At 37.1% G+C, this 26,785-nt stretch overlaps 1 protein-coding gene across 2 annotated transcripts; it reads left to right on the top strand.

The window, feature by feature from the left end:
• The first annotated feature begins 777 nt into the window (after positions 1-777).
• MCOLN3 (mucolipin TRP cation channel 3) lies at positions 778-24,061 on the top strand. Of its 2 annotated transcripts, none has more exons than XM_087930113.1 (14): positions 778-1,186; positions 8,609-8,832; positions 10,042-10,209; positions 10,640-10,793; positions 13,934-14,018; positions 14,096-14,196; positions 15,173-15,268; positions 15,818-15,930; positions 16,021-16,170; positions 16,714-16,815; positions 16,937-17,059; positions 18,026-18,232; positions 19,711-19,841; positions 20,917-21,037. In XM_087930113.1, exons 2-14 carry the CDS (start codon positions 8,611-8,613, stop codon positions 20,921-20,923), a joined length of 1,659 nt encoding a protein of 552 aa, XP_087786239.1. In that variant the 5' UTR covers positions 778-1,186; positions 8,609-8,610; the 3' UTR covers positions 20,924-21,037. The 2 variants fall into 2 exon arrangements, with proteins under 2 accessions (XP_087786239.1, XP_087786238.1); XM_087930112.1 differs by having other exon boundaries at positions 781-1,186; positions 14,096-14,192; positions 15,169-15,268; positions 20,917-24,061.
• The last annotated feature ends 2,724 nt before the right edge of the window (positions 24,062-26,785 follow it).

The following is a 26,785-nucleotide window of genomic DNA, read 5'->3' as shown; positions in this document are numbered from 1 at the left end:
CAGCTCTGACAGGATAGTGGGGAATGGGATTTATATCCTTGCAGGCAGCTGGTCATTTGCATCCATTTAGAGGGTCCTTGAGGCACTTGGAGATTTATCTGTGTCTTCAGGATCACCTGAGTAGTGTTCCTAGTTCCTGTAGTCTGCCATTTTTCTCTGGAAATCCACTCCTACTCCTACACCATTCAAAGGGAGCAGGAGCACTATTCAGGAGGACACAGATAAACCTCCAAGGGCTTCAAGGATTCTCTAAAAGGATGCAAATGACTAGCTTGTCTGCAAGGATAAAAATCCTCCCCACTATCCTGTCAGAGCTGAAGAAGCTTCTTGGATGAGAAGTGAAATGTCTTCAAAGAAGAAGCAAGTCCAGTTGTTTCCTTAAAAAGCACGTTTGGGACAGATGGGCACTTGTAAGGCTATCAAAGTAGGGTTAATAGCATGTTTGATAACAAGTCACTTTAATCCAGTAGCCATTTACAGGCAGGGACGGTTTCTCAGTGCATTACAGCCCCATTCAAAATCTGGAAAATCAGGTCTTCTTCTGGATCTCTGTCCCAAATGGAGACCTCATCCTTAATAGCTCAGGCCGCTCCTGGTCTGGAGACTGAAAGAGGCAGCTTGCAAAATGATGGATTTAGGAAACTTGGAGCGATGGAAAGAAGATGCCGCCTTCTTCCCAAGCAATTCGTCAGGCCTGCCGCGGTTTGCGGCCGGGCGGGGGCGGGGGGCAGGTCGGCCGGCCGGCCTCGGATCGCATTGCCTTTGGGCGAGGAGGAGGAGGCTGACGAGGCGGGCGGCAGAAGAAGCTGTCCTCGGTCACGTGACGCCGGCGCAGAGGAGCAGCTTCTCCCTCCTGCAATCTCCGGCTGCTGCTCACCGCCCGGCTTGTGGGGATGCTCCCCAGGCACGGCTCTGGCAGAGGTGTTGGGCCGAAGCCGCCACGTCCTGCGTCGCTTCGCCTTTGCTTTGGCGCGAGGCTCAGGTGACTCTTCTGCCTGGCGGCGATGTAAGGCAACCCCGGCGCTCGCTCGCTTCCAGAAACCAGCTTCACCTGCCGGGGCTGAAGTAGATCTAAAACAACAACAACAACAACAACAACAAAACACCTCCCCTCCCCAGGCAAGGGAGGGGTTCAAGGCACGCGAGGGGCGCCCCGGCACCAGCGGTGCCACTTTCTTTTGGAAAGGTGAGTCTGGGGTCGGCGGGCGCTTAGGTCCTTCCTTTGGATGGTGGGAGCAAGAGGCTTCTTAAACAGAAAAAGGGGAGAAAAAATGGACTGCCTGTGGTGGGATCCGATCGCGCTTCTGAATTATGGAACTAGGCCAGGGAGAGGGTTAGGGAGAGTCCCATCCGTGTTTTTAAAGCAGACCCTTCGCGGGACGAAGCTTGCTTTTCTTTGGTGCCCCCGGGAACCTTTCGAGGAAGGTTTATAAAGGAAGAAGAAGTAAAATTCCAGGACTGAGCGCTGTCGCTGGAAGGAGGGAGGGCAACATATTTAATTTAATTTTTTAAGCCTTTCTACTAAAAAAAGTTCTTCTTCTCTCTCATAATTAGGCGGTTTTTGAGTATTTTTTTTAATAATTATTATTTAATATTTATTTAATATTTATTTAATATCACGTTTGTTTTCTCAAAAGGGATGCTTCTGTACTTCAGACAAACTCTTAAGTTTACATCCTCCCCTCTTTCTGCTACCTGAATGGAAATGATTTTTCTAAAATTGCATATACTGAAGTATATGCCATCTAAACATGAAGATGGCATCCTTTTTTCCTTCAAAATTATAGTTTCACTCAAATACCAATTTGTATAGAAGTGGTCAATTAACTGTTAAAACCTAATTTAATTCACCCCTGTATGCCTATGTTGGCTTAATGGAAATATTCATAGTTCTAATTAAGGTTAAGTTCTTAGATATGTGGGCATTGTTTTTGATTCCTCCTTGGATAAATTGGCATTTGAAAAAGTTTCTTCAATTGGAAGATTTCTTGAATTAAAAAACCCCAGATAATAATAAAATATCTTCCTTCCCTTTCAAATGAAAAGTTATATGAATATATTGCTGTCTTATGTTTTATTGTGAAGGTAATATTAAATCTATATGCCCTTTCTTTGTACAGTAGGTTCCTTTTTAGGTAATTGGTGTTAAGTTTCTTCAACTGGACATCTTAGAGGAAAGTTCTTAAATAAAAAAAACTCTGGATGATGCTAAAATATATTCCTTCCCATTCAGATTAAAATTGTTGTGGAGTTATTGTTGTCTTATGTTATATTGTAGAGGTAATATTAATTCTATATGTCCTTGTACTGTTCTATAAGCTAAAATTAAAAAGCCAGCTGAATCTGAAAAGGGTGTTATGATTAACCTTGCATTACTCAGTTGAAGTTAAAAACAAAGTTCTAGAAAGCTTTTGTTCATTCACTTAGACATTGCAAGCATTTTAGCTTCTTCCACAATTTTGAAAATTATTCATGTATCCTTCAAATAAAAAATAGCCTCCTGGGTTTTTTGTCTTCAGATTAAAATTGTTGTGGAGTTATTGTTGTCTTATGTTATATTGTAGAGGTAATATTAATTCTATAATGTCCTTTCTTTAAATCATTTTAATGAATGACACTATGTTATTGGTTATGCAGATGAGTCATGGCTATTTATCATTTCCACAAGCATGATCACGCTGCATATCTACAAAGACAAAGACAAAAAACCCAGGAGGCTATTTTTTATTTGAAGGATACATGAATAATTTTCAAAATTGTGGAAGAAGCTAAAATGCTTGCAATGTCTAAGTGAATGAACAAAAGCTTTCTAGAACGTTGTTTTTAACTTCAACTGAGTAGTGCAAGGTTAATCATAACACCCTTTTCAGATTCAGCTGGCTTTTTAATTTTAGCTTATAGAACAGTTTAGTTCCTTGAAGTGGTTTTTAGTTACAGGGTATGGTATAATCCATCAGTAGCTAGAATAATTGAGACTCAGTGTCAGAAATTTAGATTCTGCTTCTGTGAGACACTCATATATTAGTGTTGACAAACCATAGATGCCCAGCTAAATCTACCATGCTAAGTTTTTTAATAAAGCTACTCTGAACTCCCTATATACAAGCCTAATACTAACATGGAAAATATGCTAATTGTATTGAATTGAAAAATCTGGCCAACTAAATCAAAAGTTTCAACAAGTGATACCACCTTATCCAGTTGAACAGTGGAGTTGGGACTACTTGGTAATTAGTATTTAGATGGAAGTCTGTGAAGAATCTCATGTATAGGCTAATTAAAAAATCCTAGAAGGCAGTGGCAAGACCATTTCTATATTGTAGCCCCCCAAAACCACCTTATAAATCTATCCATGTTGTCATCAGTAATAAAATTCAACTTAAAGATATGATTACATTACCGGCTTCCGGTTCTTTTTTTTAATAATAAAGAATAATAAAAACAAGGACAAGTAGGCTGAAAAACAGCTTCTATCTCAGGCAGTACTTCTTTTGAATTCTGCTGTATAGTGCTGTGTTGGTGTGGTGTCAGGGGTTTAGGGTTCAATGTGTGAAGGGTGAAGGATGTGTGTTTGTGTTTATTTTCATGGTCATGATGTGTACGGAAGATGGTGTTTGATTTCGTTGTACGAGGTGCAATGACAATAAAGTAAACTAAACTAATTCTGATCACTTTCAAATGATGGTACCAAAAGTGGATTCTGGGACTTTATATTAACTAATTAACTCTGTGCATACAGATACTTCCTGTAGCTCTGATTTGACAGTTTAAGGGTAAATCAATAAAGAAAGAGAATATTTAGCATTATATTTAATAAGTGGACCACAACATTTATATAAATAAGTTGGGATCAGGACCAGTTTTGCATGGGTTTTACTGTACTTTGTGAGATTGTGAGCATCCCTATTGGGTTGACAGTATTACTGGATCGATACGACTTTAATAAGGCAATAGGAATAGACAGTCACCTTACCCAAATATGATAGATCCCACAAAATGATTTCATATATAAAAATATTTTAATATTTTAGAATGAGCAGAAAATCACTTCTCATTTAAATGCCAGCGTCAAATGAGATCACTTTTAATGATTTTTCTCCCATTTACCTGTATATATCAACATATCTCATTGACATAAAAATTTCTGACATGGATATGTTTTGTGCTTTGTACATCTACTGATACGATATTGTTTGTTGGTGCTTTTCGAGACAGAAAGAAATGAATTGAGGAATCTACCACATAATATAGATCCTGGACCGGGGAAGGGAAGGGAAGGAAGATACTGCATTATAAATTATATTCTTTGTCTTTCATATGCATAGGAACCTGTTCTCCAAATATTGCTTCTTTTGTTTTTCATACAAAATACCAATAGTACAATATATGCACGTACAGTACTCAAGACTACTGTACGTGCATATAAGAGTACAGTACTCATGGCCATAGGTGTATATTATAGGCCACCCAATCAAGCAGAAAAAATAGATGTCCTTTTTGCCAGCTAACTAACAAACATATGCAGGAAACACACAACAATAGTAATGGGAGACTTCAATTATCCTGATATCAATTGGAAAACTAATTCTGCACCAAGTGAGAAATCAAATAAGTTCCTAACTAACCTAGCTGACAACTTTGTTGTCCAAAAGGTAGAGGGTGAAACTAGTGGGACAGCCATGCTGGACTTAATTCTTACAAACAGAGAAGAAGTGATAGAGGGAGTTGAAACTGCAGGAGCCTTGGGTGAGAGTGACCATGTCATACTAGAATTCAACATAACACAAATACAAGCAACAGAACATAATGACACCAGAGTCTTGGATTTTAAAAGAGCTGATTTCAATAAACTCAGAGAGAACTTGGGAAATATTCCATGGATGAAAATCCTAAAGGGGAAAACAACTCAAGAATCTTGGGAAACTCTAAAAAGTATGATCATAGAAGCCCAGACCAACACAATACTACTGAGAAAGAAAAACAAAAAATCCAAGAAGAAACCAGCATGGCTGCACAAAGATCTCTCTGGCAAATTGAAAGAACAAAAGGACAAGTACAAAAAATGGAAAGGAGGACATACAATTAAGGCAGAATATCAGCAGATAGCCAGAATCTGCAAAGACGAAGTCAGGATAGCAAAGGCTCAGAACGAACACTTGCAACAAAAGTCAAAGATAATTAAAAAAAGTTTCTTCCAACATATAAATAAAAAGAAAAAAACCAAGGAAACTGTCAATCAACTGACTGTAAAGATAGAAGATGGCAAGGAAGTAGCAGGCAACAGAGAGAAAGCAGAACTGCTTAACTCATTCTTTGCATCCGTCTTCACGCAAAAAGAAATTATAGCTCAACCCACCAAAAACATAACTGTAAAAGACAGACCAGAAACGAAAGTTAAAATAAGCAAAAGAATAGTAAGAGAACACCTGTCTGATCTTGATGAAAACAAATCACCGGGGCCCGATGGATTATATCCCAGAGTTTTAAAGGAGCTGGCAGAGGTCACTTCGGAACCACTGCACCATATCTTTCAAAAATCCTGGAGCACCAGGGAACTACCAGAGGACTGGAAAAGAGCTGATGTGGTTCCCATCTTCAAAAAAGGGAAGAAAAAAAACAGACCCAGGAAACTATAGACCAATCAGCTGAATATCAATACCCAGGAAGATACTGGAAAAGATAATAAAAAACAGATCTGCCAACATCTAGAAACAAGAAAATAATAACTAGCAGTCAGCATGGGTTTGTTAAGAACAGATCATGCCAAACCAATCTCATTTCATTCTTCAACACAGTGATTAAACTAGTAGACCAGCAAAATACTGTGGACATAATATATTTAGATTTCAGCAAGGCATTTGACAAAGTAGACCACAACCTACTTCTTAGTAAGCTAGAAAAAAGTGGAACAGAGCACCACCACTAAATGGATTCGCAACTGGCTGGCAAACCGTACTCAACGAGTAGTCCTTAATGGGTCTAAGTCTACATGGAGGGAAGTAAGCAGTGGGGTGCCACAAGGTTCAGTCTTAGGCCCAGTACTCTTCAATATCTTAATTAACGACTTAGATGAGGGAATAGAAGGGGAACTTACCAAATTTGCAGATGATACTAAGCTGGCAGGAATAGCTAACACCCAAGAAGATAGGCTCAAGATCCAGATGGATCTTGACAAACTAGAACACTGGGCCGTATCTAACAAAATGAAATTCAGTGTAGAGAAAAGTAAAGTCCTACACTTATGCAAGAAAAACCAAAAGTACACATATAGACTGGGTAAAACCAGGCTCAATAGCAGTAGCTGTGAAATGGATCTTGGAGTCTTAGTGGACAACCAGCTAAATATGAGCCAGCAGTGTGCAGCAGCAGCCAAAAAAGTTAATGCAATCCTAAGTTGTATTAACAGAGGGATACAATCAAGATCAAGAGAAGTACTAATACCACTCTATAAATCCTTAGTAAGACCACACCTAGAGTATTGCATCCAGTTTTGCTCACCACATTATAAAAAAGATGTTGAAACTCCAGAAAAAGTACAGAGAAGAGCAAGCAGAATGATTAGGGGACTGGAGACTAAAACACAATGAACGGTTGCAGAAACTGGGCTTGGCTAATCTAGTAAAGAGAAGGACCAGGGGAGACATGATAGAGGTCTTCCAATATTTGAGGGGCTGCCACAGGGAGGAAGGGGTCAAGCTATTTCTAAAGCACCTGTAGGCCAGATAAGGAATAATGGATGGAAACTGAACAAGGAGAGATTTAACCTGGAAATAAGGAGAAACTTTCTGACAGTGAGAACAATCAACCAATGGAACAGCTTGCCCTCAGAAGTTGTGGGAGCACCATCACTTGAGACTTTCAAGAAGAGATTGGACTGCCATTTGTCAGAAATGGTGTAGGGTCTCCCACTTGGGCGGGGGGTTGGACTAGATGACCTACAAGGTCCCTTCCAACTCTGATTATCTGTTATCTGTTAAGAGTAAATTCATTGAATTCAGTTAACCTGGTTTTCTAATATCTTCACCTTGTCATCATTCTCGCTGTGGATCTGCTTCCTACCTATTGTCTTTCTACCCAGACATGAATGGGAGAAAGCAGCATTTTTCAGATGAGGGACCAGCCTCTGAGCACACTTACTTAGGAATGAAGCTGCATCTGCTTTTACTGTGTTGTCCTCTACCAAATACTTGTGATATATTAAGGCCAATGTTGCAAATACAGCACTAAATAATTCACTTGCCTTCTGTGAAGGAAAGAGTCAATAGAACTAGAAGGAAGTTCAAGCAGATTCTGTGACATTTGCATTCTAAGAGAAAACAGAATATATTGTAATTTCTAGGGTTCCTAATACTAAGAAGCCCGGGAAGTTGCTTATGGAAGGCTGACAATATGCTAAAGTTTCTTGGCTCACAGCATTTCAAGAAGTTGGATTTAAAAATTGGTTTGTTCTGTGGTTTTACTCTGAAAGGGTAATCTGTATGAGAATAAGAAATAGAATGGAGTTCCATATAATACACATCTCCTAAAGACACACAATTATTCATTTATTGGGCTTCTAGATCAGGGGTCGCCAACCTTTTGGACCTCAGGGACCACCAAACTCATAATTTTAAATCCCGCAGACTAGAGACCCTGGGAAAATCCAAAAAAAAAAAAAAAGGTTACAGGAAAATTCCCCACCCCATTTTCCTACCGATTGAACATTCTTTATTTGGGATTGCAGGATACCGTCTCCAGCTCCGTTCTCAGGGGGAGAGAGAGAGAGACTTTTAGCTTTATGCAAGGAAAGCAGCAGAAGCAGCAGAAGTCTTTCTTTCTGTCCCCCAAACTCCACCAGAATGAGTCTTTGTTAGACTTGTGCAGTGCAGCCTCTTGGAGCAGGATGCCTTGCAGGGTCCCAAAGACTCATTTCTGGCGGAGTTTGGGGGAGAGAAAGAAAGACTTCGCAATGCAAGCAATGCAAGCTTTGTGTGTCCACGGGCTATGTGGGCAGTGCAGCCTTGTGTTCTGGATTAATTGCTTTGGGGGTGACATTTCTCTGCAAACCACCAAAATTTTCTTCCAGACCACCAGTGGTTCCTGGCCCACTGGTTGGCAACCACTGTTTTAGACCATTCGGAAGCCGTGATTCCCAGCCCATTCATGATGTTGCAGAAATCAATCAAAAGCCAAGGATGAATGTGCACGTAAGGGAGAGAAAAAAAGAATTTTTTTTTAAATTTTTTTTGAGAAACAATATCCAACTGTAAAATCTAAACAGGAAGACTGATATACAAAATAATGTGTTTATGGGGAAAAAAACTTCCGTATGTTTGGTTCCAAAAATAGTGCTTTCTATGACAGGAACATGAGAACTGTGGGAGAACTGATTTTTCTTCACTGTTAATATCTTTTTCACTGCTATGATTAGCTGTTGAAATAACATTGGCTAGCTATAACCTGGCATGGAAGGTGCTGTAATACTTGTAGTTCAGAGGTGAAACTCAGAGTTGAAACGCTCACTCATTGTTAAAGGAGACAATCAGCTTGAGTTTTAGATGTGCTCACAAATACGTGTATAGTAGTTTTGGTTAATCAGTCCAAAATTGCTAATGTTTTTCTGTTCCAGCAATGGAAAATCCTGAGGTGCTTTTGGGCAGCTGCAATACTCAGGATGATGAAAACTTATACAATGTAAAGCATCATTCATCAATGTGCCTGCTTCTAGAAGATCAGTTGAGAAGGAAACTTCAATTTTTCTTTATGAATCCCTGTGAAAAATTCTGGGCTCGAGGGAGGAAACCGTGGAAGCTTGGCATACAAATCCTGAAAATAGCCATGGTTACTATCCAGGTGAGGTAGAGAGCTGCAGTACAATTATTATTTTTTTACTCACACATTTTTAGTTATTACAGTACAAATTCAAGAAGTTATAACCACTTAACCCTGATTTACTGTCGCTTTGAGAATTGTGTTTTCAGAACCATCTGTATGGTATTTGAAACGTTCAGACCTTAATACAGATAGTCCTCGACTTATAACCATTTGTTTAGCAGCTGCCTGAAGTTATGATGGCACGGTCATATAATTAGAATTTGGGCGCTCGGCAACCAGCATATATACTAATAATCCTAAAGACACGTGATCAGCATTTGCAATCATCCCAGCTGGCTTCCAACAAGCAAAGTCAAAGGGGAAAGCTGGATTTGTAATCATTCATAATTCAATTAATAAATGCAGTGTTGTATAAGAACTTTCATGAGTGCCAATTAACATAGCTATCTTATTTAGGAATTACGGGATTTTTAGTCCAAATATCTGATGGGTGCTGAATTGGGGTAGTGGACAAAATAGACCATTAGTCAAGTAGAGACAATGAACAATATCAAGATTACAACTGCAGTTTTTTTTCATTTCATTATTATATGTGTCAGTCTTCAACCTTCTAGTAAATGCTCATTGCTCATCAACTATTGTCTCTCTGTATTTTCAGAATACAGTATGAAAATGTCCAATATAAACTATACTAATATTGTCCAATGTTCTTATTCAGCAAACCAAATACAAGATCAAAAAGAATAATACAGTTGTAATATTGAACTGGGCTAAATTATAAGTGTAACAAGAATATAGTTACATAAATATAGGAGAAGGCTTTGACCACTGAATGAAAATAAAATTCGTAAAATAGGAGGGATGCTACCCAGCTCTCCTTTTCTACGTGCTTAGTTCCTGATTTATTTATAAGATACCTTTCATACTCCCAGAATAAGATGAATCTACCAAGGGAAGGAATAGGGAATGGTGGAAGGAATAGAACTAGCTAAGAATGCTCCATCAACTATACAAATTAATGTACTTCTGGTCAGAATGGACTTATTGAGTATTTTAGCTGAAATATTCCCTTTCTATTGATACAGATAATAAGTTCATATAACATATGAGTTCCACATTTAATGACTTGGGCTGTAATTATCAATGCATGATCAATATTGGTGGAGAAAAGTTTACATTATATATAGACTGCTAATATATAACTTTTTTGGTGGGGTTTATTTTCAGCTTGTAGTTTTTGGGTTAAGCAATCAAATGGTGGTTGCATTTAAAGAAGAAAACACAGTATCCTTTAAGCATCTATTCCTGAAAGGTTATACAGACAGCATGGATGACACCTATGCAGTATACACGCAAACTGAGGTCTATGACCAGATCTCCTTCACAATAAACCAGGTAATTTATATATATATATATAAAAAGCATTCTTGTATAAAAGTAAAAATATGCACCGAATTTAAACTAAGCTTGAAAAAAGCCAAGTAAGTATATGTGAACAGATATGAATAGAAGGAAAATCAGATTGGTTTTCTTATACCGTATAGCTTGTATTGGCTCTAACGAGTCAAGAGATGAAGACTTTTTAATTTCATGATAGCCTTATGTGATAAATGTAACACAGCCAATTGGCCCATAAAAATGAGGTTTTCTGTAATTGAATCCATGTCACTGAGTTTTATTTGAACCTTAGTCTTTGTAAATCGATTCATGAGGTCAATACATCTGAAAAGTGGAATGTTCCGTCACAGACATCCTCTTGCCTCTCTAATTAACTCAGTTTTAATTATCAGGCAGCTCCATTAACTGGTTGTCCCTTGTCGCTTAGTTCTTACAGCTGCGTACTATTTCTGTTGGAAATCATGCCTACGAAAAGAGAGGATCTGAAGAGATGCCCATGGCAATATGTCAGTACTTCTACAAGAGAGGAATTATCAGCCCTGGAAATGATACTTTCGATATTGACCCAGAAATTGAAACTGGTGATATACTGAACTTCTCAAATCAGATAGATTGTTTCTGTGTGTGAGAGAGAAAGAGAAGAATGACAGTGAGAGAGAGAGAGAGTGAAAGCAAGGTGAGAGAGAGAGAGAGAGAGAGAGAGAGAGAGAGAGAGAGAGAGAGTGAGACAACTCAAAGAAAGTCATAGCGTTTAAAAGCAAATACTAATAAATGGCAATTTCCAGTAATAGAATAGAATAGAATTCTTTATTGGCCAAGTGTGATTGGACACACAAGGAATTTGTCATGGTGCAAATACTCTCAGTATACATAAAAGAAAAGATACATTGATCAAGAGTCAAGAATCATAAGGTACAACACTTAATGATAGTCATAGGGTACAATAAGCAATACTAGGAAACAGTCAATATAAATCATAAGGATACAAGCGACAAAGTTACAGTGATACAGTGACAAGTGGGAGCGGATGGGTGATAAGGAGTGCTGAGAAAATTAACAGTAATAGTAGTGCAGATTTTGTAAACAGTGTTGAGGGAAATATTTGTTTAGCAGAGTGATGGCGTTCAGGAAAAAACTGTCCTTGTGTCTAGTTGTTCTGGTGTGCAGTGCTCTATAGCGGCGTTTTGAAGGAAGGAGTTGAAACAGTTTATGTCTGGGATGTGAGGGGTCTGTAAATATTTTCACAGCCCTCTTTTTGACTCGTGCAGCATACAGGTCCTCAATTGAAGACAGGTTGGTAGTAATTGTTTTTTTCATTACATTACGGTATAATTAACATCATGCTGTAATGTAATGTAACATTACAGTATAATGGATAGACACTTAAGATATTTTATAAGGCACACTGTACAGGAAGAAACTCAAGTATTGCAGATAATTCTCACTTACCAATTGCTTCATTCAGCAACAGTTCAGAGTTATGACCACAGTGAAAAGGTAGGTTTAAGACCAACTGCTTTGCATTTGGCATGTATTTATAATAGATTGCAGTATCCCATGATCATGTAATTGCCATTTGAGACCTTCGCAGCTGGCTTCCAACAAGCAAAATCATTGTGGAAAATGGCAGGAAGTCACAAGTCATGGTCACATAACATTTCGCTTAACAACCTGAGGTGATTTGGTTAATAACTGCAGTGGAACTGACATCCTGAGCATGGCACAGCCACGTGGTGTTTCACTTTATGACTATATATCATATATATCACTTAGCAACTGCGGTTGGTAAGTGAGGACTACCTGTAGATTAGAGTCCTGTTTAAGTCATTATGAAAACTGCAGTAGTGATGTGAGTGCTTGACTTAATTCCTTGCCCCATGTCACTCAAATGATGTCAGTTTCAGTCAGACCTAATATGTTCCATATGTACATGGTTTATATCTATGGAGATTCTCAGTCATCCAGGTCATGGTTGTCCCAAAGGTGCTTTTTCAAGAGGCAACTGGACGTTCTTGTTTTTCTTTGAAGAAGTTTCTCAACTGAAGAAGCTTCTTGGACAAAAAGCAAAATGTCTTTTTAAAAAAAGTTGCTGACTCATGGGCCAGTGTGAATGACTCTGTTATAATCTGAAGCCGGCTCTTCATAATTATTGAACAGAGTTTAAGGGTATATTTACTTGCAAGATACAGTGGTATAATCAAAACCAAAAGAGATTGCCATCCCTTTTTCAGAAAGAGGCATGCACAGAAGTGTCTTGCCAACTCAACATTGCAGGCATCAGTCATATAATCTCAACACTGACTGGTGATTCAGGTTCAGGGTGAGATTTACCATTAGGCAAAGTGAGACAGTTACCTCAGACTGCAGATGTGTGATAGAAAGCATTAGTAACCTGTTGGATGACAGAAATGTTTGCTGTGTGGATTATTTTGCGCTCCTACCCTGTTGCCCTGATATATTGAAAAAAAAAGTCACCCTGCGATGCACTTACAAATCCAGTTAGCTTATGTGCCTGATCTGGGCAGGGTGCCATTCTTTGGTTCAGGTGCTTTAGGCAAATACTGAAATATCTTGGCTGACTGCCCTGCCTTTGGACGTCTGAAACTTTGTGAACAAACTTGAGTGGTCTGTCTTACCTGCTCAACATTAATATTACTGAACATATAGCATTCTTGGTAGTGGCTGTTACATGGTAGTTCAGAAGCATTGTGACTTCCTTTTGGAGTTTGGAAATAGTGACATAAATAATAATCTCTGTTATTAGTGAACTATTGTAGTAAACATATGTGCACAACATTTCCAAACAATACCGCAGGCTGAATTCTATAAGAACGCCTTAACTCAAACTTATTGTGTTTGAAAGATATTAAAGGACTGTTGAAAGATTGAGGGTTTTTTTTTTTTACATATATATATATCAAGAAAAAAACCCTCAATCTTTCAACAGTCCTTTGACTGTTGTGTACGCAATTACATGAACCAATAGGTAACATATGTAGTACATTACAGTACATTACATACAGTAATTACAGTACATTATAATTGTAAGGACTTTTTGAATTACTGTTTCTTCATTTCATTTAGATGGAAGTACCATAACTGCATTGAAGTACCATTCTACAGACAGAAAAGAAGAAGACAGAAAATCAGTAATAACAAAACGAAAGCCAGCTTGGTCATTAGTACTCTTATCTAAATAACATGAGAAGTCAAATATTTCTTGATACTTGCATTAATGTATACACTTATTGAACTTCTGCCTTGTGGGAATTCTTATTTAATAAAGAATCCCTGAAAATAAATTAAAGAAATAAATTCAAAAAGGAAATTTTATATTTGACCCACAGATTACTACTCTAATATCAAATAAGTATAGAATTACAATATTATTTCTACAGTTACAAGCTCTTCCATATATAATATTGTAATTCTACACTTATTTGATATTAGGGTATTGATCTGTGGGTCAAATATAAAATTTCCTTTTTGAATTTATTTTTTAATTTATTTTCAGGGATTCTTTATTAAGAATTCCCACAAGGCAGAAGTTCAATAAATGTATACATTAATGCAAGTATCAAGAAATATTTGACTTCTCATATTATTTAGATAAGAGTACTAATGACCAAGCTGGCTTTCGTTTTGTTATTACTGATTTTCTCTCTTCTCCAGCTTATGAAATGTCGAGTATTTTCTATATAAATCATCTATCTTCTCACAGAGTGTCTTTACGTGGAGCCAATGCTACCTCTGGAAAATGGGACACTGAGGAAGACCCCTTTCAATTTCACTTTAGACTTCCATAGGTGAGGAGAAATAAAAGTTGTTGGTATTCTTGAATATTTTTGGTAATGGTGAAATAAAGCTTCAGTCTCTGTTCTAGACTTGTGACTCTGAAACTCACATTCAAATTGAAGGCCATTAATCTCCAGACTATTCGACAACACGAACTCCCAGACTGCTATGATTTCACACTATCAGTAAGTTAAAAATATAGAGTCCTTGAAACTTTCTGAACTTGGAGCTTAGCATGATGAGTAGAAAAGCAAGTAAAAATTCCTGATGAAGACTTGTAATTAGTCTTTTTCTGAAGGGCAGGTTTGGATGGGAGAAATGGGCCTAGATTGTGTCAACTTCTTAAAGTGGACTGTTGCAGTATGTATTACCAACTTAGGAGAAGTAGAGAATGAAGCTGAAATTATGAAGCTGAATCTACATCAAGAGGCAGGCACCAGTGCTTTAATTGTGAAACTTGCCTGCCCACAGCTGCAAATACCCATTCAGTAATTCACCTTTTCTCCTTTTAGTAAGTTCAAAACATATTTCTAGACAGTGTTAGTTTTTGGAATTGTGTTAATATCAATACTTTTGCTTATGTATTCTAATTTTAAAGTTTGTTTCTATTTCTTTTTTGTTGATGGTGGCTGGTAGTTATCTTGAATACTCCTCAGATGGAAAAGTGCAATAAAACCCAAACAGTGATAAGAATAGCAACATTTATAAAACAATATTTATAAAAGATGGAGAAATTGGGTTACGTTCTCTCATAGTTTGTTAAGTTTTGTTTTAGAATTATTCAAATATAGTCTTTATTTCTCCATCTTACTTTTAAACTACTTAGATTTTGGGAAGAATGGTACACTGACAGAACTAAATGCATGTGCAAAAAAAAAAAAAACTTAAGCATTTTCTGTTTTCTACAGGATTTGCTTCTTATTTGCCACTACTGCTTCAAAGATATACTTCAAGCTATAGTTCAAGCTTCAAATATAAGTATTTATGTCTTCTTTGAGAAATAGATAATTGCTTTTATTACCCAAGCATTTGGCCTAAACTATTCAGATGTTCTTATTTGCTAGATGGATAATTCTCAAATTCACCATCTGAATTAGTGAGGGATAGACATGTTTAGAAATAATAGTAATAGCATCTTTTCTACCTCCACAATATCTACAGATAGTCTTTGATAACAAAGCTCATAGTGGAAGAATTAAAATAAGCCTAGACAATGATATTGCCATCAAAGAATGTAAAGACTGGCATGTTTCTGGATCAAGTAAGTTTTTTTAAAAAAATATACTTTTGTTTTTACTTCTTTAGTGCTTAGTGGTTTTATTGAAGGCCTAGGAATGCATGAATACAGTATTTGCGATAATCTGCAGTAACTGGAGTTTTTAAAATGTGTATGTCAACTGAGCACACAATTTGAATATGAATGTGTGTTACATCATTCATCGTTTCCTATAGTCCTTAAAAATCTCTTTCTGTATGGTTAATATTTACAGTATATTCGAAGGGAATTATCCACGATGGAAAATTTGCCCCAAATGCAAACAACTAACTTGAGAGGAGGGGTTCTCTTTATACTACCAAAAGATGTGAAGCATTCATTCTTTTTGATGGCTCTGAACCCTTTAAGTATCCACCTCTCCCTTTTTCAATGACATATATTGAAAGATTAAGTAAGATGGAAGCCTCTTCTCCATTATTAGCAAGGCAATTTCATGAAGAAAATTCCGCTACAGACACAAATGAGTATGTGTCCTCAGAGTGTATCAGGTTAACTATTATCCATAGATAAGTAAATCAATCTTTTTTTCCCCAGTACAGAAGAATACCCACTACATGATGATCTTTGATGGTTTTGTCATACTGACATGTCTTGCATCATTGATTCTCTGTACACGATCTGTAATTAAAGGAATTCATCTACAAAGGGTAAGCTTATGTTTGTCAGTATCTCTTAATAAATGTAATTGCAGCTTCTCAACAGCAATTTCTCTTTTCTTGTCCACACACACATCTTAGGAATTTGTGACTTTTTTCCAACATCACTACAAAAAAGAAGTATCTTTCTCTGATCAGATGGAATTTGTCAATGGATGGTATATCATGATCATCGTTAGTGATCTTCTTACCATAGTTGGTTCTACATTAAAGATGGAGATACAAGCTAAGGTAAGTGACTTGCATGCTGATTAGATGACCTATGTTCCAGTTTTGGAAGTCCCAATTTTAATCTTACTGGCCAACCTGAATTTCTTATTTTCATAATTCAGTCGAGTCTTCAACTGGGAGAAATGGTCAGATTGAGAAAACTGCTTCTCCAGAGAAAGGACTTTTCTAGCTGTATATTTTACCTATCCATAGTAATGGCATTATAAATTAGGAATGAGCAGTATCTGTGCACATCATCAAAAGTCTATTAACTTATTGTGCAGCTTACTTGTGCTCTCTGTCCATCAGGAAAGAGCCCTCTAATTTTTTACTCCAATTTTTTAATGCCATAAGGTATACTCACCTTCCAGGGATGGTCTTGCCTATCTGCTAATCCAGCAAAAATATTTATTTATATGCCACCCATCTCAGTATCAAAAGTCAAGAAAATATGGTGTCCCCAAGTGTTAAAATGAATATGAGAAATATGCATATTCCTTCTGGGCATCTCACCTGAAGTTCAGTCAGTGTCACTTATTGAACATCATCTTAATCTTCATATAGAGTCTGACAAGCTATGATGTCTGCAGTATCCTCTTAGGAACTTCCACCATGCTTGTGTGGCTTGGAATGATCCGATACCTCAGCTTCTTCCAGAAATATAATGTAAGTACCTTCTGGGGCCTTCATGCTCTTGGTATTTATTTCTGTTATTGTCTGGTGGTACTGAATAACTTTGGAAAATTTAATGAGCATATCTGGGTTTTTGTCGGGCCTTGTTTTTCAGCTGCTTATTTTGACTCTCCGTGCAGCCTTGCCCAATGTCATTCGATTTTGCTGCTGTGCAGCTATGATTTATCTGGGTTATTGCTTCTGTGGCTGGATTGTGCTGGGACCATATCATGCTAAGGTACTGTGATTGGGATGTTTGTCATCTAGTTTTGTATCTGAAGTGTCTTGTGCAAATGTTAACAAAGTGAGACTGCTGCCGAGATATCTGAACAGGCCAATTTATTTATTTGTTTGTTTGATTGATTTGTCAATCACTTACAAGATAATAGATATAAGTATATACATAGTTATGAATACATGAAATGGGTACATATAATAAAAATACAGTAAGAGAAACAACAGGACAGGGACGGTAGACACATTGGTGCGCTTATGCACACCCCCTACAGACCTCTTAGGAAAGGGGTGAGGTCAATAGTAGACAGTCTAAGGTTAAAGTTTTTGGGGTTTGGGGAAGAAACCAGAGTCAGGTAGAGTATTCCAGGCATTGACCATTCTGTTGCTGAAGTCGTATTTCCTGCAATCAAGTTTGGTGCGGTTAACCTTGAGTTTGTATCTATTGTGTGCTCTTGTGTTGTTATGGTTGAAGCTGAAGTATTCATTGACAGGTAAGTCGTTGCAATGTATGATTTTATATGCCATACTTAAATCAGACCAAAGACGGTGTAATTCAAGGTTTTCTACATCTAGAAGTTCAAGTCTGGTGGCATAAGGTATTCTATAATGAATAGAGGAGTGGAGAACTCTTCTTGTGAAATATTTCTGGAATTTCTCAACTGTGCTAATATCAGATACGTAATGTGGGTTAATTTATCTCTTTAGTTATATAACTATACATTCTCACCAGAATCTGGAGTTCTCATGTGTAAGTATATATTCTCTATTATCTGAGACATTGTTGCAGACATTCATATAAAATATTGTAATGTCCAGAGTTTTTCAAATGCTGTTATTGAGTAAAACATGTTCGCAAACATCTGTTTGCAGTTTATTGTATTTGGCCAGTATTTTTTAAACAACTGGAGCAAAAATGGAAATAATTTTCTTTTATTTGTTGGTTTCTTGAATATTTGTTCTCTTCTAGTTCCACACCTTGAATATGGTTTCTGAATGTCTTTTCTCTTTGATAAATGGAGATGACATGTTTGCTACTTTTGCAAAAATGCAACAGAAAAGCTACCTGGTATGGCTGTTCAGTCGGATCTACCTCTACTCTTTCATTAGCCTCTTTATCTACATGGTCCTGAGTCTCTTCATTGCCCTCATTACAGACACGTATGAAACAGTGAAGGTACATAGACGTTTACCATAGGATGTTACATTTAATTTTTTAAATGTGAATTTCAAAAGTTCTGAAATAGTTTTCTGAATATCAAATGATTTTGTTCATTTCATTAGTCTTCTATGCATAGAGAGATATTCTACACCTTTGAAAGAATTTAGTGTGACATCATGACATCGGCATACAAATGACACAGAGCTCTGTTAAGTTCATATTTACTGCAAGTAAGCAAGAAAGGATCATTTGCATGATGACATTACAATGCAGTGTCATTTATTCCACAGGCGTCAAACTCATGATACGTCATGGGGTAGGCATGGCCTGTGCTTAATGCATCTGGCCTGCGGGCCGCCAATTTGACACCCCTGATTTATTCCATTCCTCCTGTAGTGAAAACAAATTTTTATGTTTAAATTTTCTTTGTTAGCATGGTGGGACTGGTACTAAAGAATGACCAAGAATGAGGTTTAAAGCTGTAACCTATTCCTTAATTTCCCAACTCTACTTTAATCTAAACTGCTATGTTTAATTTCTCTTGGGCAACATGTACTATGATAACAATTGTTTTTCCCTTTCCATTGTCTAATCTGTAATATGAGGGAATCTCTTCAGAAGATAGTTCGGGTGCTCCAACTTCCTAATGTCCTCTGTAGGCCCTAAACTGAGTACAAAAAAATAAAAATGAAATGAAATGAAAAGCCATCAAGCACCCTTCCTGCAATACTGACATGAGAAAACCCCAGAGAACAAGACAAAATTTTAAGTTAATGTTACGTTTAAATTGAATTACAAGGACATTTAATTCAACACAGTTCCTATGATTACTCCCTCTCTATGTATTTAATAACTGCCTTAGCAGCCATCAGCACCTACCAGTAGCTAACTTACAATTGGACAAAGCAGGTTTGGCTCTGGTTAGCTTTCATATTGAAGACCAGTTGAAAAATCCAGCGCTGTGGGAAGTTGAAAAACCACCCTGGAAGTAGAACCACATCACATTCTTAGCATTACTGGGCAATAAAACTGAATGGATGTATCCATGTAAATCACAAAGAGTTGGAGAAGATGGCTTTGCTTTTTGATTTCAGAATTTTCCTCTCATATGAACAAGTATAATTTAGCAGCATCATTTAGAGGAGATCTGAGTATTTCCTTCAAGGCAATTAGAGTCTGCCTGGAGTCCTGAGCCCCCAAGTTGTGTTCCCCTGTCATTTCTACCAGTGCTTTAAACCAGTTAAAATGCAGTTTACAAGTCTACCCGAATCTCCAATCTTATGTGGAATCTTGGGAGAAGGAAGATGAGAAATAGGGTGCGAGAACCTCCGTCTTCTACTTATTTGATGGCTTCTAACTTACCAAGAGAAACCCTGTCTCGCCTTCCTTATTTTCCCTTATCCAATACTTCTTTAAAAATTGTGTTTTTCATAGCCATTTAATATCCACTGGAGTTGTTCTACAACGTAACAACTTGGGTTTTTTTTTTTAAGCATTACCAGTGTGAAGGTTTTCCAGAGACAGAACTTCATTCATTCATAGCCCAGTGCAAAGATCTGCCAAACTCTGGAAGATACAGATTAGAAGAGGAGAGTCCTATAAATATCTTCTGCTGTTGTAAAAGGTTAGTGACTAAAGAACTGGGTGACAGCTGCATCATCTGGTAGCTTGTGCATTTTTTTTCCTTTTTCTTCAACGCCATATTCCATCTTGGGTACAAAGCTGAAGTTGGCTGCTATGAGAACAGAAAGCAGGTCAACGGAACATCAGTCTTGAATCCAATGAAACTGTAGGCACTTCCATATAAGCCTAGTGATACTGCACTGGTTTGAAAGCTGCTCTGGGTTCCCATGATCCCTCAATGTCAAGCCACGTTACAAAGCTGAGCTAATTTATTTCCAGCTTTAGTAAATGGAAGATATTTTTTTTCTCCAAAAAACATCCTGCTTTCATTTCCATATTAGAGGAGTTCATGCCGTAACTTTTCTGGCTCTTGAGCAAATAGATAAAATGCTGACATGCCAGCTCTGCAACTCCTCTCAGGAGCCTGGAGGAATGGAGCAGGAGTTCAGTCAAAGAGGATTCCCCCAAAATTCTTCCTTTTCTGCTCTGAATCTGTTGGCTTGAATAGTTTTGTTAGGGTACTAGTTCTTTTCTCTTTTCATCTTTCCCTTTTTAATCTAACAAGGGTGATGGGACTTTCTCTTCTTGGAACATGATGGATGGATGGATAGATGATAGATAGATACTGTAAATAGATAGATTAGATAGATAGATAGATAGATAGATAGATAGATAGATAGATAGATAGATAGATAGATAGATAGATAGATAGATAGATAATTTTTTCAACATTGCAAATTGTCAGAAGTGAAAACAATTATTTATTTTAAACTGTTTCTGAGGGCTTGAGGAATAAAGATACCAGTGAACCTTTTAAATAATGGTGCATAAGATAACTTAGGTATTAATTATATTTTTGTAAACTGAGCAATTGTGATTATCCCCACTAATTATTTTTTTAATATGAAGATTTCTAACCTTGCCCTTCTTATTCAGGGTGACTTGTTTTATTAAAATTATTTTCTTTAGATCAATAGATCTTGTTTGTTTTGTAAAATGGGACCATTTTATTTTCTCTTTACCATATGTTTTGTGTAGTTGGATAACATATCTCTGCTCCTTTCCCCCTTCTTTAGGTCTTAATAAAAATATTGGCAATAATTGCTGAAATTAGTTGGAGATTCTGGAGCTGAATAATCACCACAGATTCACTGAGAAATAATCAAAGAAGACATTCAAATATAAGAGGCACAACACTGTCATGAATGTTTTTGGAATATGTGCTAGTAATCATGTTAATTCTGCTTGATAAATTGAATCCTAATTACCATATAATGGACAGTTTAAACTTGTTAGGAAAAACAGTGGAAAACTGAAATTATATTGTGATGTTATAGGCACAATGTATGAATAACTTACATGAATTAATCACACAAGATTTTCTCAGTTTTCTATAGGTATCTGTAAATCACCAGAAAAGTAAAAGAGAGCAGATTGTTTCAGTATCTTCTCTCCATATGATTTGACACAGGTCACTAAAGGACTTTTGACTCCCAATTGTTTATAAAATACATGGAAAATAAAACTATAAGAATGATTCATGCCCCCTTTCCTTGCATACTACAGAACTGAAGAAGATTGATAGTAGAGAACCAAAAGTAGATTTTGGGTCCCCATCAAATTACATTTTTTTCCTGATGGATTCCACAACTTGATAACTTTTAGATTTAGTTTCCACGTTTAATTGTTTGTTGAATCTGTTCAATTTGTGAATCTGTTAGTTCTTCAGCCAACAAAAAGATGTTTGGTCTTGTTATTTATTTCAATTATTCTATGAAAGGACTCCTATTTGGAACTTAATCGGCCTCTTATCTATTACTTTTATGTCTAAGGCAGGATTTCATAGGCTCCTGATTTCTAGCCTGGTGCCTTAACAACTGTTAATGTCCTGGGTACTCTGTACCAGAAAAACGTTCTTAACTTAATATTTTACCATTTTAAGAAATGCACAGACATATTTTAAATAAGTTAGCTAGTAGCAAACCGACCTTAAAAAGGGAAATATCATAGCTCGTATCAGAAAAAGTTATTTTCCTTTATGCAAAATCTTATCTTTATTTGTTCAACATCATTTAGGACCCACATTGGTCTTCCAAGGATTTCATCTGAAACACTGAGATGAATGAGAATATATCTGCAAAAGAGTAACTAGAAATCCTTGGCCACAGCAAACTTAGTCAATCTTATTCTCTAACATTGGAGGCTTGGGCATTTCTAAAATCGCGCTGGCAACAGATCTGTTGGAAGAGAGGAAAGAGTTACTGGCAAAAAGATTACTGTCATGCTCGGAAGAATAGAAAAGAATGTATGTCCATTCCAAGCCAGTATAGGTAGTCCTCGGCTTACAACCACAATTGAGCCCGAATTTTATGTTGCTAAGTGAAAAATTTGTTAAGTGAGTTTTGTCTCATTTTACAACTTTTGTTACCCCATTTGATAAGTGAATCTCTGCAACTGTTAAATTAGTAACACGGTTGTGAAGTGAACCTGGTTTCTCTGTTGACTTTGCTTGTCAGGTCACAAAAGGGGATCATACGACCCCTGGGACACTGCAGCCATCATAAATGTGAGTCAGTTGTTGAGCTTCTGAATGTAAATCATGTGACCATGGTCTTAAGTGTAAAAATAAGTCACTTTTTTCAGTGCTGTTGTAACTTCGAACGCTCACTAAGTGAACTGTTGTAAGTCAACTGTTGTTGTTACAAGCTTTAAGGAATCAACGCCTTCCCTGGGCCTGCCCTTTCTAGTTCTTTCTGAAGTCAGGGTTCATTAACATTAGAATCTGACTGAGACTTGAAGAGTTCTCACATCAAGGCCAGATTCTTCTCCTTAGAGGGGAAATCCTCTAGTTCCAAAATCCCCTAGATCATAGGGTTAAAACTTAAGCGTTGTACTGGTTTAATCTCTTTTTAAAATTAATTATAGGAAAGAAGAAACTTGCAGTGTTTGCTCTTAAGAAACAGTTTCACTAGGAGTAGACTTTTATGACAAGTATTTGTTAGACAGTATTGGGCTTCGGCATTTAGTGGCTGTGCTCTAGACCACAAATTTCCTAACATTTTGCTGTGGCTGGCAGATGATCTGCAGACCAGCAGGAAATGACTGGGCTTCTATCTTTCTAGGCAAGTGTCCTGACTTTTGATGAACCAACTGCTCAACAGTTCCCCTAGGAACTGGAAAGGGCATATTTGAGCAAAGTTTCAGAAACAAATATATTTAAATGTGTTTAAGTAATGCTTTTATCCAGTTACAGCCAACTTTAATGACTATTGTCTATCTTTAATATGCTATCCTGGTTTTGGCAAAGGCCATAGGAGAGGCTGTTACTGGAAGGACCAAGCTGGGATTTTCAGCCCTTCAAGGAGCTTTCTGAAGTAATTTTTTTTTTCAAACAAGTAAAAATGGTACATCAAACTATTGAAGACAAATGTATCTCTTTTAATTATTACCTCTCGTGCCTCCCCTGGAATCTTTCATGGCTGTCATTCAGTGGTTTACTGCTTGATTTAGCATAGTAATCTTAGAGGGCTCCAGAGCTTGAGGAAAAAACAACATGGAGACCACCTGCAATCCACAGGTTTCCTACCGCGTCAGTCATTAAAGTTTAGTACTGACTTTATTTGATGCTCTTCCAATTACAGTAGATGGAAATAATTAGATTTACACCTTTGAATTCTTTGGTCTATTCTTAGATAAAAAGAAATCATTCAGTAATAGAGAACTGAATATTTGATTACAGTACATAATAAATGTATCATCAGTGCAGTGTGTTTCTCAAATCTTTATATTAAGTAAATGCTATCTGCTTGCAGTAGAGCAAGAATGGGCATAACATAAAATATGCTTGATTATAGTTAACTTTCTCCTGTCTTAGAACTGTTAAATAATTGTATAAAAATCTTGAAATGAAACCTGACTTTTATGGATGTCTAATTTGTCATGTTATATTGGAAAGCGAATCTGAAAAATAAAGAAAATCTATTTTTAGACTTAAATTTTCAGATGCAGAAGCAATAATTACAGCACAAACTATTGACAAAAGACAAAACAAGATATTATAATGTACTATGTACAAACTTTTGAAAGTATAAAATTTGTTGGCTCTTCTCATTTTGTAAAATGATACTGTAGAAATTAATATATTATTTTGAATGTACATCCAAATATGATTGAATGGTACATAATATTAACACTACAAATAAATATTTCTTTATCCAGTAATATCTTTGTGTAATTTTAAAAATGATTTCATATTGTAGTATGGGCCAAAAAGTATATATCTGAGTTGGGGCCTAGAGAAATCTCCCAAAGGAAGGAGAATATAAAGTTGCAGAGTTGTATGATTGGAAACAATATTTTGTTCTGCTTTATTTAAAACTTTTTATCAACTATCTTTTTCCTACCCTAAGTAACCAGCAGTAGTGAGCAGATATGCCACGTTGTGTGATGGTATTATGAAAGAGTAATACAAATAAAATTGAGGTGTATTTTTCTCATTTCAAATTGGACTGAGTGAAAGTCTTGTCAAATCCAACCAGAGAATATTGAAACTCAAAACTTAAATGTTAAAAGTAACCTCCCCTTAAAGATTTATCTAATAAAGTTGGGAACGGAAAATGCTAGAATTAACATTTCTGAGCCAGACACAACTATCTTCACAATTATTATTCAGGCAAACCCTATATGTTAGGCTATATCCACCTCTAATTAATTTCTTTTGTGTTGCTTTTTAGTGGCCTGTTTAAGACAGAAAAAAAAACTTTGTTCAAGAGTAAAGAGCACAATCCAATTTGAAAATGTTTATTCAGTCTATAAAAGACCATTTTTATCTTTACGTCATGTTGAATTTGCCTATGGAAATTGTTACGGCTGTAGATCTACCACCACCATTATCTATCCGAAAACTACATTCCAGATAGGATTATACTGGATCTCACAGCCTAAGAATTATCCTTATCAACCATACTGGTTGGTCAATGGTTCTGCTATTCAACCTGTCTCTTTCCCTTTCCTGTCCTAAAGTTGCATGGAGGTTTACTCTATAATGAAGCCTGACAAATCGTGGATACAACTGAAGAGATTCAGATGACGCTTACAAAAGGAAAGTGCCTAGAATGCTAAGATAGATACATAGATAGATGATCTCTATGCACAGGGCTTCCACTTGCAGATAAAATCTACCAGATGGTAATCAGATGGAGGAGGAGTTCCGGGGCATGGGATGTCTTTAAAAATTAGGAGAAATAAAACAGGCCTGCTAGTCCCCATTTTCTATCCGTTGTTGTGTAAGCAGCTTTCCAAGTTTGAGAAGATATGGGCACGGACTTATCTGACCGATTCTGGACTTTTTGAACCAGACAGCAACAAAATGTCTTTTGTGATGGGGCAGTCTTTCCTGGCTTCTTCCTTCCTTTTGTTCTGCTCTTCCACTTCGTCTTATGCTTCAAGAACCATATTTAGGCTGCAAATATCCAGAGGACTATTTGGTGGTGGCAAATAGCTTGGATTTTCTATAAGTTTCGTGATGCTTTGTGGTGATCTGGATTTTTGAAGTCAATATATGGGATCTTCAGGGCAGCTGCTTGCTCTACCTTCTATGTGTATGTACACTTCTGACTTATTTACATCCACCACTATCACTGTCCAAACCAGTTTCAAAATCATAACTGTTCTCACTCCAGTTACCAAAAACTCTAAATCATCAGTCTTTTTACAAAATCGTTCCCATCTTTACTTTGTTTAATATTAGCCAAGCTGGTCTGCAAATATCCACATGGCAGGACAAAATAGATTGTCTGCATTTCTTTCCTATCATCTAGGGTCCAATCTAGGTGTCTGCAGTCAAATATGGTTCAGTGGTCTTAGCTTTGCTGCCTTTGTTTTGTTGCAGATGTAGAGGCAAAAAATCAAACTAAAACAATGCTTGCCTAAGTCCAGTCTCTTTAAAGTTAATAATAATAATAATAATAATAATAATAATAATAATAATAATAATAATAATAATAATAATAATAATGATGATGATGATGATAATGATAATAATGATGATAACCAATCAAGACCCCAACCACTTAATACTCCTGATCATTCAATAAATGGATTTTTGATAGGCCCACAAAATAGGCAAGATACTAAAAGGTCTCTTTGCTGCCATCTAGCGACCATTTTAAGTTTTGGCAGCTCAGATATAGTAGTCTTAAGGCGAGGGGGGGATATTTTGCTGCAAGTAATACTGGAAGATAAAATATCCTGAGCTGAGTAGCCCGAGAAGCTTCACTATGAGAAAGGACAGTGGAAGAGGTGTGCGCGCATCGCATCTCCTCCGTTTAGTGCCAAATAGATCCCCACGATTCACAATCACGATCAAGCCCCAGCATTGCCCAAATTGCTGCTTTCCAGATCTTTTGAACCTCTCCAAGCAATCTGACAAATCAGGAGGACATTTGGGTCATAGGATAGACGCGCGTGCCTGTTTGCTTGAGGGCAACCCCTCTTTTCTGAACATTTTATAAGATAGACTGCTACTCTGCATTGAAGATCGGCTATCTTATCTGCGTTCAGGGTCACTCAAAAACATTTCATTGTCTCAGAGGCCGGGGGCGGGGGGGAGTAATTGGTATCCCATCAACGCGAGGTCAACCAGCCAAGGATTTGTGTCACCTGAAATAGAAAACTTTATCCCGATAAAGGATTCCACCCCACACTCCCGCCACACACAATCTCGCCCTTCCAGGAACCTCTTAGTGGACGGCGCCCTTCCTCCCGCTTCCCGGCTGACCAATAGCAAAGCGCAAAAAAAAAAAAAAACCAACCCGGCAAAATTCCACTTTTCGCGTTCCGATCTACATTGCTTTGATAGCAAGGGACGGGGTGGGGAGTTGCTCCGCTCGATAGGTTTGGAAGGCGGGGGGAAATCGGACCCAAAGTCCAACGTTTCCTAGGGAG

The sequence above is a fragment of the Pseudonaja textilis genome, chromosome 3 (genome assembly GCF_049901715.1).
Source record: "Pseudonaja textilis isolate UNSWEBS1 chromosome 3, rPseTex1.2, whole genome shotgun sequence".
NCBI classification, from domain to species: Eukaryota; Metazoa; Chordata; class Lepidosauria; order Squamata; family Elapidae; genus Pseudonaja; species Pseudonaja textilis.
The sequence above is the reverse complement of the archived record's forward strand: the minus strand, read 5'-3'. Positions and strand labels throughout refer to the sequence as shown.

What these genes read in the sequence shown, in the direction of transcription:
- MCOLN3 (XM_087930112.1), top strand. Translation starts at nt 8,611, where the DNA reads ATGGAAAATCCTGAGGTGCTTTTGGGCAGCTGCAATACTCAGGATGAT. An exon ending in CTGGCATGTTTCTGGATCAA is followed by an intron (nt 15,269 to 15,817) that starts GTAAGTTTTTTT and finishes TTTTTTCCCCAG; the next exon opens with TACAGAAGAATACCCACTAC. An exon ending in AAGGAATTCATCTACAAAGG is followed by an intron (nt 15,931 to 16,020) that starts GTAAGCTTATGT and finishes CACACATCTTAG; the next exon opens with GAATTTGTGACTTTTTTCCA.